The 13367-nt window shown below is 39.6% G+C and overlaps 1 protein-coding gene and 1 pseudogene across 18 annotated transcripts in view; one reads left to right on the forward strand and one right to left on the reverse strand.

Annotated features, from left to right (window-relative positions):
• Positions 1-13367, forward strand: part of LOC110143238 (protocadherin gamma-C4) — a 180480-nt gene that overhangs the window by 92887 nt on the left and 74226 nt on the right. Inside the window, exons 1-2 of one of the 18 annotated variants that reach the window (XM_070465527.1) lie at positions 2-4464; positions 4553-5797. The exons of 16 other annotated variants lie outside the window; for them this stretch is intronic. In XM_070465527.1, the coding sequence (XP_070321628.1) occupies positions 2041-4464; positions 4553-4579 (2451 nt within the window). In that variant the 5' untranslated portion in view covers positions 2-2040 and the 3' untranslated portion in view covers positions 4580-5797. Of the gene's footprint in view, position 1; positions 4465-4552; positions 5798-13367 lie in introns of those variants that run through there. One more of the 18 variants, XM_070465512.1, reaches the window with a different exon arrangement.
• Positions 9975-10672, reverse strand: LOC110143280 (small ribosomal subunit protein eS8 pseudogene; annotated as a pseudogene).

A 13367-nucleotide genomic window follows, 5' to 3' on the forward strand; every position in this document is an offset into this window, starting at 1 on the left:
TGTCACTGAGGAGAATAACAAGTTAAGCTTTAACTCTGTTGCTTCTATTCAAGTGAGTTTAATGAATGCCTTTCGTCTGCAGATGGGTTTGGATTGTTTTTAAACCAATATTTAACAAAAAAAATCTTAAACAGATTATATCCACTATCACTTCATTTTTGTTTGCCCACTCTGTTTTTTCTGTTTCTTTCTGGGTAGGTCAGCAACTCTTATTATTAACCTTCAAGTATTTAAAATATTTTGACAATTTATCTGAGTTTTCTATTCTATTATCCCCACACAAAATCTCTCTTACTGTGAGATGTGGATAGTATAATGCTGCTGCCATTCACATATTTTTAATGGAAGCATAATTTTTTTTCCTGTGGGTATTTCTCTTTTTTAGAACATCAATATCTTAGCATATAAGGCTTTTCTTTACTCTTTTAACTACAAAGTGTAAGGGAAATGAATACAAACTTTAAAATTAAGGACATAATAATGACTACCTAATATTTAGGTACATTTGCTAGGGATTCTTTGAGTACCACTGAACAGATAAATTTTATGTCCTTTTCTCAGAGCTATCTGTTGATTTCAATGCAGTGTTAAAGATGTTATTTACGGTATACCTGCCAAATATGCTTATCCTCACAATATAAATATTTACATATGTGAAAGCACAATAGTGAGATTTTTTTTTCCTATATTTTGGTCGGCTTCCAAATATATTACCAGTAAGTGTCAGTAACTGGAATTTGGCATTTCCCAGAAAAAGGTGAGTTTATAATATTTTGGTTTCTAATTTTCCTACACATTCTCTTTTTTAACTGAAGTATGGTTGATTTTCAGTGTTGTGTTAGTTTCTTATGTACTGCAGTCATTCATATATACATATTCTTTTTCAAATTCTTTTCCATTGTGGTTTTTCACAGGATACTGATCCTAAACATACTTTTGAAATATATTAGTAGAGTCCTACCCATATCCCCAGCAAATGCTAGTTGGAATGCTTTCTTTTTTAATTTTATTATGATTGTGCCCCTCCTACCATCTCATTGCAGCTTCTCCTTTGACTTTGGATGTGGGGTATCTTTTTTGGTGGGTTCTGCATCTTTCTATCCATGGTTGCTTAGCAATTCGTTGTGATTTTTGGTGCTCTTGAAGGAGTAGGTGAGCACATGTCTTTCTACTCTGCCATCTTGAACCAGTGTCTCTGGAATGCTTCTACTTTGTTCTATAAATGTGTGTCTTCTTCACTTGATTTCCTGTCAAGTGTGATTCTGATAATGTGTGCAATCACATTTCTTATTTTTAGGTTGCCATATTATTGTAAAAATCTGATTTTTAAATGCTAAATGTCAACAACCTGTTAAAGTAGTTCTTCCATTTAGGCAAATTTAAGAATCTACCGAAAATTTTTGCCCCAGATTTTAGTTGAGTGAGAATTTTTAAATTATTGTTATATAATTTCTAAAAACATGAACCGCCTTAGGAGATTCCCATAATAGGTATGTATGTGTGTTGGGGGTGATACCAAAGCTGGTGTACTAAAATTACCTGGTTAAATTTATTGTGTATAGAAACTTCATGTAAAAGCTCATCGGCAAAATCAGAATATACATACAGGTACAGAAAATAATCTCAGGAAGGTGGCTGTTTATGAGAAGTTTAGGGGAATAAAAAGTTCACTGAAATTCCAAATAAGATGAATACAGTAGTTTTAGTTGGGTCCACTTTCATCCCTGTTTAAAGAACAGTAGGTGGAGCTATTTAAGGTCTAGAAACCAAAATGGTTTCCCGGACTTTAAGACTGTGCAGTAATTGGTTAGGACTCTGAGCGCCGCTGTTCACCAACCGCGAGAGAAGAGCAGAGCGCTCCTGCCAGCCGTGCACGCGCGTGAAGCACAAGCACAGAGAAAAATTAACCATCTCTCGGACTCTGAGGAAACTGAGCAGAGGAGCTCGGGTCCCCAAAGTGTGGGCTTTAAGGACGAGTGAGCTGATCCGGACTTCGCTGATCAAGGGAAGAACTGGAAGTAGTACTCAAGGAAAGTGACAATGATTCCTGCGCGAATGCACGGGGACTGCAAAAAGCTAGTCTTGCTGGGAGTTCTCCTGGGGGTTCTGTGGGAAACTGGAGGCACACAAATCTATTATTCAGTTCCCGAGGAGCTGGAGAAAGGCTCTAGGGTGGGGAACATCGCCAAGGATCTGGGGTTGGAGCCTCAGGAACTGGAGGAGCGCGGAGTCCGCATCGTCTCCAGAGGTAGGACACAACTTTTCGCCCTGAATCCGCGGAGCGGCAGCTTGGTCACCGCGGGCAGGATAGACCGGGAGGAGCTCTGTATGGGGGCCGTCAAGTGTCAACTAACTCTGGAGATTCTGATGGAGGATCAAGTGAAAATATACGGTGTAGTGGTAGAAGTGAGGGACATTAATGATAACGCCCCATATTTCCAGGAAGGTGAATTAGAAATAAAAATGAGTGAAAACGCAGCTAAAGGGATGAGGTTCCCCCTTCCCCACGCTTGGGATCCGGATATAGGGAAGAATTCACTCCAGAGCTACGATCTCAGCAGTGATACTCACTTCTCCCTTGACGTGCAAAGCGGAGCCGATGGTAATAAGTACCCGGAATTGGTGCTGGAGCGCGCCCTGGACCGCGAGGAAAAGGCCGTTCACCACATGGTTCTCACGGCCTCCGACGGGGGCGATCCAGTCCGCACTAGCACTGCGTGCATCCGTGTGATGGTCCTTGATGCGAACGACAACGCACCAGCGTTTGCTCAATCCGAGTACCGTGTGAGCGTTCCGGAGAATGTGGCCGTGGGCACTAAACTGCTTCTGGTAAACGCCACCGACCCTGATGAAGGATCCAATGCGGAAGTGATGTATTCCTTCCGGTATGTGGACAACAAAGCGGCCCAACTTTTCGAGCTAGATTGTAATTTAGGGACAATTTCAACAATAGGGGAGTTGAACTACGAGGAATCAGGATTCTACGAGATGGAAGTGCAAGCAACGGATAACGCAGGATATTCTGCAAGAGCCAAAGTCCTGATCACAGTTTTGGACGTGAATGACAACGCCCCTGAAGTAGTAGTCACCTCTCTCTCCAGCTCCATTCCGGAAAACTCTCCCAGAGGGACGTTAATTGCCCTTTTAAATGTAAATGATCAAGATTCTGGGGAAAATGGACGAGTAACCTGTTTCGTCCAAAGGAATCTGCCCTTTAAATTAGAAAAGTCTTATGGAAATTATTATAGTTTAATGACAGACACACTCCTAGACCGAGAACTGGTTCCTAGCTACAACATCACCGTGATGGCCACTGACCGAGGAAGTCCGCCCCTGTCTACGGAAACTGACATCACCCTGAACGTGGCAGACATCAACGACAATGCGCCTGCCTTCTCTCAAGCCTCCTACTCGGCATATATCCTAGAAAACAACCCCAGAGGAGCTTCCATCATCTCTGTGACCGCCTATGATCCCGACTATGGAGAGAATGCCCAGGTCACTTACTCCTTGGTGGAGGACACCCTCCAGGGAGCTCCCCTGTCCTCCTACGTCTCCATAAACTCAGACACTGGTGTCTTGTATGCTCTCCGCTCCTTCGACTATGAACAATTCCGAGACTTAGAGCTACAAGTGATGGCACGTGATAGCGGGGACCTTCCACTCAGCAGCAACGTTTCTCTGAGCCTGTTCGTGCTGGACCAGAACGACAACTCGCCAGAAATCCTCTTCCCCGTCGTACCTACCGATGGCTCCACAGGCGTGGAGCTAGCACCCCGCTCCGCAGAGCCCGGCTACCTGGTCACCAAGGTGGTGGCAGTGGATAGAGACTCAGGACAGAACGCCTGGCTGTCCTACCGCCTGCTCAAGGCCAGCGAGCCAGGACTCTTCTCGGTGGGGCTGCACACGGGCGAGGTGCGCACAGCGCGGGCGCTGCTGGAGAGAGACGCGATCAAGCAGAGCCTGGTGGTGGCGGTCCAGGATCAGGGGCAGCCCCCTCTCTCTGCTACCGTCACGGTCACGGTGGCTGTGGCTGACAGTATCCCAGATGTCCTGGCTGATCTAGGCAGCCTAGAGTCTCCAGCCAGCTCCGACGACTCAGGCCTCACACTCTACCTGGTGGTGGCGGTGGCCGCGGTCTCTTGCGTCTTCCTCGCCTTTGTCATTGTGCTACTGGCGCTCAGACTGCGGCATTGGCACACGTCGCGTCTGCTCCAGGCTTCGGGCAGCGGGTTAACTGGCGTGCCGGCGTCTCAGTTTGTGGGCGTGGACGGGGTGCGGGCTTTCCTGCAGACCTATTCGCACGAGGTCTCACTCACCGCGGACTCTCGGGGGAGTCACGTGATCTTCCCGCAGCCGAACTATGCGGACACTCTCATCAGTCAGGAGAGCTGTGGGAAAAGCGAGCCTCTCTTGCTCTCAGGCGATTCCGTGTTTTCTAAAGATAATCGTGCATTAATTCAGGTGAGTGCATATCAAGTATTCTCTTAGCTTTGAGCAAGATAACCTCTTATTATGGGTGATTAATATTTATTCGGAATCTACTCAACAGACCCCAAGAAATTTATATGAACATTGAGGACACCGATGACAACCCGGCGGTCTGCCTTCAGGCCTTCCCTCACGCCTTCCCTCACACCTTATTTATAATTTTAAAAATATATTTGTATATTTATATATTAAAATTTATATCTAATTTATAAAGTACTTTTTAATGCTCTATATAATTTTTCTAATTTAATTTACCAATTGTACCAATTCTTATGAGTTACCAACTCTTCCTGGTTTTCATTGCTGTTTTAACTTTTCATCGGCCATGCAACAGTTTTATGTTGAACATCCGATGGCAATTTATCTGTTAATAACACAGATTCTTCTAGAGGGGATAAATCTCATTCAATGAAAAGTCTATAAATGATATTTTATGTAAAGTTTTATAAACAGAGCGACTTCTAACTACACACAAAGTTGTTTAACAATTTCATAAATTTCATTTAGTTTCTTTTAAAGCGCAGTGATTCTTTCTGGTCATTAGAGATGTATACATTATACTTTCTCAGTATCCTAAGTCATTTTATGGTTTCAAATTATTCACAAAATCCCAAATATCATGAGTTTATTTATATGCATTTAAAACTTTCTCACTGAAATATACACAGTGTTAAGTATTGTATGAGGAAAAACTGAAGAGATTATTTTTTTAATCCCTATTATAAATTTCAGGACTACAAGTTTGTATGTGTTCCCAGGTTAGATATTTCTTTTACCCTTTTTATCTACATGGATGATCTTAATGATATTTCTGTGAAATATTCAGAGTTGACAAATTGTGTTTTGAGTACATTTTTGATATCGTCATAAATTTATAGTAATTCTCTCGTCATGTGTAAAATTTCCCATAATTCTCAGATACATGGAAAATTTTCTTGAAAATGTACAAATTCTGTTTCCTTATATCCTTATGCTTATTGTAGAATGTCAAACAGATATCAAATGCTATAATATATTATTCTTGGGAAAGCATTGCTGGAACCTATGAGAAGCCTGGTTTCTTTTGGTGAGTTCTTATAAAGGAGTAGGAAATTATAGCATCCTAATTATTTTCTCCTGACTTGTTGCCTTTCTCTTTTCAAAAATACAATAGTTAATTAAAACCTAGACTTTTAAAAGAGATTGAAAACCATTTGGGGAATGAAAGATAATCAAACTGCCCTAAAATGAGACAGTTGCTGCTACTGAAATTTACATGTCACTTTATGGTTCTTAACCAAGACAATAAAAGGAAATATAAAATGGGTCTACCTGTCAAATTTTTTTAATGAAGTTTTTGCGCTTATTGAAAATAGCAGTTTGTATTGACATTAAGTTCCAGATGGAATTTTTTAAAATAATTTTTAAAAGTATTTATTTACTTATTTATTTGGCTGTACCAGGTCTTTTTGTGGCACACAGAACCTTCAGTTTTCTTTGCAGCATGTGGGATCTTTAGTTGCAGCATGCAGGATCTTTTGGTGGTGTTGTGGCATAGGAACTCTTAATTGCTTCATGTGGGATCTAGTTCCCTGACCAGGATTCGAACCTGGGCCCCCTGCATTGAGTGCACATAGTCCCAGCAACTGGACCACCAGGAAGCCCCCCAAATGGAATTTAGTACATAGACCTTTCTAAATATCAGGGAAAACAGAGGGAAGCATAACTTCTATTGTTTTGTAAAAGCTATTAAGATGTTTATCAGGTGGCCAGTTTCATGTGTCCATTGATTCAATGAAAGATGTAACATGCAATAGAAATTATTTGGAAAGCTAAACTAGTATGGTCCAATTATGTTTATTTCTATTCACATAACCTCATTTAGGGACAAACCATTAAGAGCTAGTGCAATGATTAGTGATGACCCTTAAACTGTATCTCAAGTATCAGTGATCTCCATTATGGTTCCAGTATAAGCTAAATCAGCTTCATTAAATACTTACTGAGTGAATGAATGAACAAATTTATGTGCTCTGAATATTACCTAATATTGGTATTCTAAGACATAGTGTGATAGAGAAACAGCAGTTGTTTAATGAAGTAACTCCTGTGTGATCTTTAACATTGTTTAATTGCTTTCAGGTTCAGCAAAATAAGAATTGTAATATGTAATCCGAAAGACTGTGGTGAAGACTAGTGATAACATATAATATAGACCATCTAGTTCATGATATGTACTTAATTAACAGGAAATGCCCCCCTTTCTTTAAAACATTGTCAATAGAAAAAGATGTACTTTCATTATCACAACACTTAATGTTCTGTTGGGAAAAGTAATAACTTGTGTGCATCTCCAGATAATACAATGGGATGACCCGTGAGTGGAAGTAAAACTTTTCTAAGAAGTTTATGAAAGCTGCTGTAAAAATCTTAAATGCTTAGGCACATTCTTGATTGAGAAGACCCTGTTTAAAGTTGTAAAAGATAGAGGGAGGATTGTTTTTGATGAGACAATTTTATGAGTGTTAAGTTTGCTCTGTCTGAACTGTGGTTTTACTTAAACAAGGATCTTATCTAAGGACCAATTTACTCCAGTAGAATTGCCAGGATGATTTAAGTGGAAAATGGATCACTGAAATCTGAGAGCTGGAGTTATTTGGCTTTGGCCACCTGAGAATTTAAGTTAATAGCTGCACAAAATATCAATCTTAGCTTTAGGTTATTTGTTGATAATTTAGGATTGATAGATAATTGGGATATTTGTTGATTGGTTTTTTAGAGTAATTGAGCAGTAGGTTTGGATGTTTATATTTCTTCTGGTTTCAGTAATGAAATTATGTAAAGAACTTTTATCTTCCTCTGTGTTATATGGAAAGTGGATATGCATTCACTTAATCTTTTAAGTTAATCAAAGTGTTCAACTACCACTTAAAAGTTGTAGTTCCACTATTTTATAGCACCTAAAATTGAACTGTAATCTGTCAGCAGACATTCTTCCTTGACTTCCATTCTATAAGAGATATTATCTTCCTTGAAGCAGCAGTGGCCTAGGATCCTTGCTGAGTCTGTACAACTTACTGAGACTACTCATCTCATAGATTATTTTAAATGGCATTAAAAGACTAATGATAAATGAGTGGATTGTAATACAGTTTTCTCAGTTACGTTTAACAGAATATAACTGTGATCATAAATTGATTAGTTTTGGTGAAAAATCTGCTTTTTCCTCATGCAAGATACCAAGTTCAAAAAAGTAAATGCCTTTATGTTAAATATGTGCCACTCTTCATATATCAATTATATATCCCAACAAAGCTATTTTTAAAAAATTTTAAGCAGTCACATAATAGTGAAAGGATGTTGATCAAACTAATGGCTGTATATTTTAGGAAAGAGATTTTACACTCTAATATTACACTTAGAGTTTTTACGCTCATTTTTAGGAAACCATACCTAATGAAAATTTATCAATAATAGAGCACAGTCTTCAGGATACATTTAAAGGCACTGATAGGAAAAAATGGCCAATGGCAAAGATAACTGAAAAAAATCTTTGAGAGAGGACAAGATTTCTGGATACCAAATTGGAAGATCTCTGGCTCAGGAAAATGTGATGAAATTGCCATCAGATGGACCATAGGGCAGGTAAAATAATTTATCTATATGTAAAAAGAAATCAGTATTTCCACAATTTCTCCAAGAGAAGCCATGAAAAGATGTTTAATAATCATTGAGAACAAGTGTAATTTCTTATTTCATCTTTAGTTCTCTGAAAAATATCACACAGTAGTTTGTACACCTTCTAAATAATAAAAGGCTTGAATTCAGTGACTAGAGAGTAGTATCCTGGGAGAAAATCATAATGCAAAACCCATTTTACTTGTGCTTTCCTTCTACATCAAACTCCTAAAAAGAGCCAACTCTCTGATCTATCTATATAAAGCTAAGGAATTGGAGATTAATTAAATTTTCAAAATAGATGACATAATCCATAAGATTTCTATATTGTGAAACTTCCTAAAAGCTTTCTATATGTTTACAACTGAAGATCCAGCCAGTAGTTCATCCTGAGACTGTGTATATGAAAAAAGTAGAGTCTTTTCCCCCACCAAAAAATAAAGAGGAAAAACACTAAAAATAAATAAAAAGAAAGACTCAACCTAATAATATTTTTAAATGACAAGAAGAAATAAAAAGAAGTCATCACTATGACTGCATATGCTGGAGTCATTGAGAATATAAATCTCCAAGAATATTTAATTGCCCAAGTAAAACTGTGTTACTGCCTTTCAGCTCGCAGATTCCAGTGAGAAACAGCTTTTTCTGTTTGCTCTCAACTGTTCAGAACCTCTGCCTCTGATTTCTTCAGTTTGCAGTTCTAGAGCAGAGACCCAGAATCCTGCTGTCAGCCCATGTGGAAACAGATAAACAGGAGATCCCATTATGTTTCCTCTGGGTGGCTTTCCTAATCAGACCTTGCAAAACCTCTGGGGCTGGTTGTCCAGAATTAATGGGCTCAGAAGTTGCAGGTTAATGTGGAAAAAGAATACCTCACTTGAGGTGAAGAAAGTGGGGATGGACCTGGAGCCGATATGCCCACATACTACATTTTGTATCATACATTATAAACTGTAGTTGAAAATTCTTTTAATGTTTTTCACATTAATATATTGAAAATATAAATGATAATACTCCCCAGTTCAGCAGGAATGCTGTTGAGTTAAATATGTTAGTTGACTCAGCCTGGAGCAAGATTTGCCATAGTTCCTGCAAAAGATCCTAATGTTGAAAGCAATTCTCTTGCAAAATTATCACCCTAGCAGCAACTGTGTATTTGTCTTCGAAGTGAGAGACCAACAGTGGAAACAAATAGACTGAATTTGTTAGAGAAGTCACTAGCCTGAGAAAAGCAGAGGTTGAATCACTTAGTCTTGACAGCATTAAATAGCAAGAAGCACCAGAAGCAGAGCTGCCCAGATCCCAACACCGGTGGTCAACACCAACTACAACCTCCCAACTTCCAATTTCAGCCAGAATGTATACAGAGTCAGCCTTTAAGAAGATATGCCCCTGGGCATCTCTGTGCTGAGACTGAGGGCTGCTGACCTGGACAAGGGCATCAAAGTAGAGATCAGGAATGCTTGTGGAGCCCAGGATACCCATATCCAGTTTGGCCTTCATCATAGTAGAGGAGAAATGAAAACTTCAAGTAAATTGGAATATGAAGAGATTAAAGAGTATTCCATGGTCTGAAAGGAAGGAATGAGGGTGTGTGTGTAAGGGCAGGGAGGGTGGATTGATTTCCCAGCATCGTTGAAATAAAAATTCTAGATGATGACCACAAAGTACTGGAGATTTTTTTTTTGCCATACCTGGTGGCTTGTGGGATCTTAGTTCTCCAATCAGGCATTGAACCCTCAACCTCATCAGTGAAAGCTCAGCATCCTAACCACTGGACCACCAGAGAATTCCCCCAGAGATAGTTTTTATTTCTATTTTTATAATTCTTTTTTTTTTTTTTTTTTAGAACAGTATACGCCTTTATTAGATGAGCTAAGACAGGAGGGAAGAGGGTTTATTTGCCTTTCCGGGCCTTGATCTTCCTCAGATAGAACTCGAGCTCTTTTCCCTCTAGCACATAGCCATCTGCTCGGCCACACTGGCCTGGTCTTGAAGCGATGCATGCAAGAAGCTTGCCCTGCTGAAACTGCTCCTCTAGAAGACTGCTGATTTTCGCATTCTTTTTCCTCTCATCGTATTTCTTCTGAATTTTCTTGGATCATTTCTTGTTTAAAATCTCTTCCTCCTCAGGAGTCAGCTTGGCCCCCTTCTTGCGGCCCAGGGGCAGTGCATAGTGGGACTCGTACCACTGTCGGTACGGTGTACTGTCGATGAGCACAATACAGTTCTTCACCAGGGTCTTGGTACGGACCAGTTCGTTGTTGGATGCATTATAGACAACATCGATTATTCTTGTCTTGCGTGTACAACACTCCGAGCCCCAGGAGAAGTTCCCCACGTCCAGCCTCAAGGCCCGGTACTTCTTGTTGCCTCCCCGCACACGGACTGTGTGTATGCGGCGGGGGCCAATCTTTGTGTTGGCAGCGGGGCGTCCCAGCTCATACTTCCGCTTCTTGTGGTAGGGCTTTCTCTTGCCCCCGGTCTTACGGCGCTTGTGCCAGTTGTCCCGAGAGATGCCCATCGCTCGGCGCTGGCTGGAAAGAGCTATTTTTGTAATTCTTGAAGATTCTGCCCCTCAGATAGTAATTGCTCTGTTTTAAAACACAGAATCCAGATTCAGGAGAAAACAGGGAGGTCACGTGTCTGGTACAAGAAAATGCACTTTTAGAATTGAATCTTCCACCAGTAATTGCTATAAGCTTGTCATGGATGGGGCCCTAGAGTGGGAGCAAACCCTGGAGTACAATGTCACCATCGCAGCTGCCTGACCAAAGTAAGCCACCACTCTCCTCCAGAAGAAGCATCTGGCAGCACAGCAGCTGGCGGTGTCAACAATGTGCCAGTTTTCCCTCAGGCCTTGTACATGGTCCACGTGGATGCAAACAGCCCTCCTGGCACCTCCATTGCCCAAGTCTGCGTCTCACACCCCAGTCTGGGACCCAGTGGCCATATCTCCTACTCCACTGTGACAGATTCAAATAATTCAAGCGAATTTGAGCTAATGCAGAATACCAAATCAAGACTGTTCCTTGTGACCTGGTAATTATACAAATGGATCCAAATAATGGTAGCATACCATTTTACCAAACTTGCAGATTATAAACAATTCAAGAATTATATAATAACATTTGCAAGTAAAACTCCCCGTTATATTAATACTGCAAGTTTTTTGGAAGCTTGTGGTCTGAAATAGAACAACCACAACCACACACAGGAAAATAGTTACCTTTGGAAAGTGAAAATAGGTAAAATGGATAATATGGAAGCTCTGAAAAAAGTGAAAGGAGGATTACTGGTAAGTAAGCAGAAAGAGAATATTAGGAGGAAGATGCATTGGAGTGTGTCTGATTTTTAGTCACAGTAGAGTTCCTTGTTGGTGTGGATTCTGTTGTCCAAGATATGTTCTTTTATTATAAATTCTGCTTAGCTATTGGTTTCTAAAAGGAATTCAACAAATCAGATAATTTGGCATCTTCAAACTGGATTCTGATGCTTACCTGAAAAATTTGCTAAAGCTTGAAAACCAAGAAAAGGCAAACATTTCAACAATATGTGTCACTTTATATACTAGATTTACCTTGTTTAACATTGTTCTGGCAGTATGTTAGAGAAGGCAATGAATATTCCTGGTGAACAGAGGGCACATATTTGATACCTACTAACTCTTCTATTTACCTTATTTAAAGTCGATTTTTGCATATGTGGTATGAGGCAGTGATTCAGTGAGGTAGGGGTCAAGGTTCTTTTTTCCCATACTGATGTCCAGTTTTTCCAGCATCATTTGTCAAAAAGATTTCCCTTTTCCTATTGAATTGCTTTGGCACCCCTGTTGAAAATCATTTGATCGATATATGTGGGTCTGTTTCTAGTTTCTCCATCATATGTCATTGATCTGCCTATGCCTTTGCCAGTACCACTCTGGCTTGATTATTCTAGCTTTATAAGTCTTGACGTCAGGTAAGTAAGTCTCCCAGGTTTTTTCTCCTTTTTCAGTGCCGTTTTGACTATTCTTAGCCCTTTGCCTGTCCACATAAATTAAAATTGTCTTGTCATTTTCCATAGAGGAAAAGCCTTCAGGGGATTGATTGCCTTGAATCTATAAATCTACTGGTGGAGGGGTTATCTTAACAATGTTGAGACTTGAAATCCAGGTGGATAGTATATATCTCATATTTCTGTTTATTTAGGTCTTAAGTTCTATCAATGTTTTAGGTCTTGTATATCTTTATTTATACACATTGAGACCATTACAGTATACTAACACATATATATGGAATTTAGAAAGATGGTAACGATGGTTTGGGATATTATTGTACAATGTATTTCTTGTTTCATTTTCTGGTTGTTGCTCGTTTATAGAAAAACTTGATTTTGTATATTGCACATGCTTCTGAAAAGCAAGAGGTGTGCTCTATTCTCTTATCGTGTGAGAATATAATGTAAGAGAATATAGTATAAGCTTAAACCACCTCTATGTAAGTTCACCCTTCCCCTTTTCTGCAAGAACAGGTTGGAAGAGTCCACCCCAAACTAGAGAAAACACTAGTGTCTGCCCTTAGACTAGTAGTGGATTGATTATTCATTCATTTCTGTAACAAATGTTTATTAACCACCTACTATAATGCAAGGCACTGTCCTAAGTGTCAAGGATGCAGCAATAAACAAGGCCATTATGATTTCTGCATTAATGGGCCCCCATTCTAAGATACAAACTTTTACAAGTCTGATATATGCCACCAAGGAGAAAAGCAGGGTGCTAAGAGAGCTTGTAATAGAGAAGCCTATTCTGGTTTGTAGTGTCAGTAAATCTTCTATCAGGAAATAATTCTTAGCATGCTGTCTGAAGGATGCATATAAATTAGCTAGGTAGTAAGGAGATTAAAGAAGAAATTGTTGGCCAGAGGGAATAGTAAAGGACTTAAAAAAAGAAAAAAGGTAAGCAATTAAAAAGGGCTACGGAGTCTAGAAATGGAAAATAAGTGAGATACTTTTATTTATTTATTTATTTTTTAAAAGGTGATCTGAATTTTATTAGAAGCACTTTGGTTTAGTCACATTTTTTGTTCTGTACTTTTTTTTTCCATTTATTTTTATTAGTTGGAGGCTAATTACTTTACAACATTGCAGTGGTTTTTGTCATACATTGAAATGAATTAGCCATGGATTTACATGTATTTCCCATCCCGGTCCCCCCTCCCACCTCCCTCTCCGCCCTA

The sequence above is a fragment of the Odocoileus virginianus genome, chromosome 3, assembly GCF_023699985.2.
Source record: "Odocoileus virginianus isolate 20LAN1187 ecotype Illinois chromosome 3, Ovbor_1.2, whole genome shotgun sequence".
NCBI classification, from domain to species: Eukaryota; Metazoa; Chordata; class Mammalia; order Artiodactyla; family Cervidae; genus Odocoileus; species Odocoileus virginianus.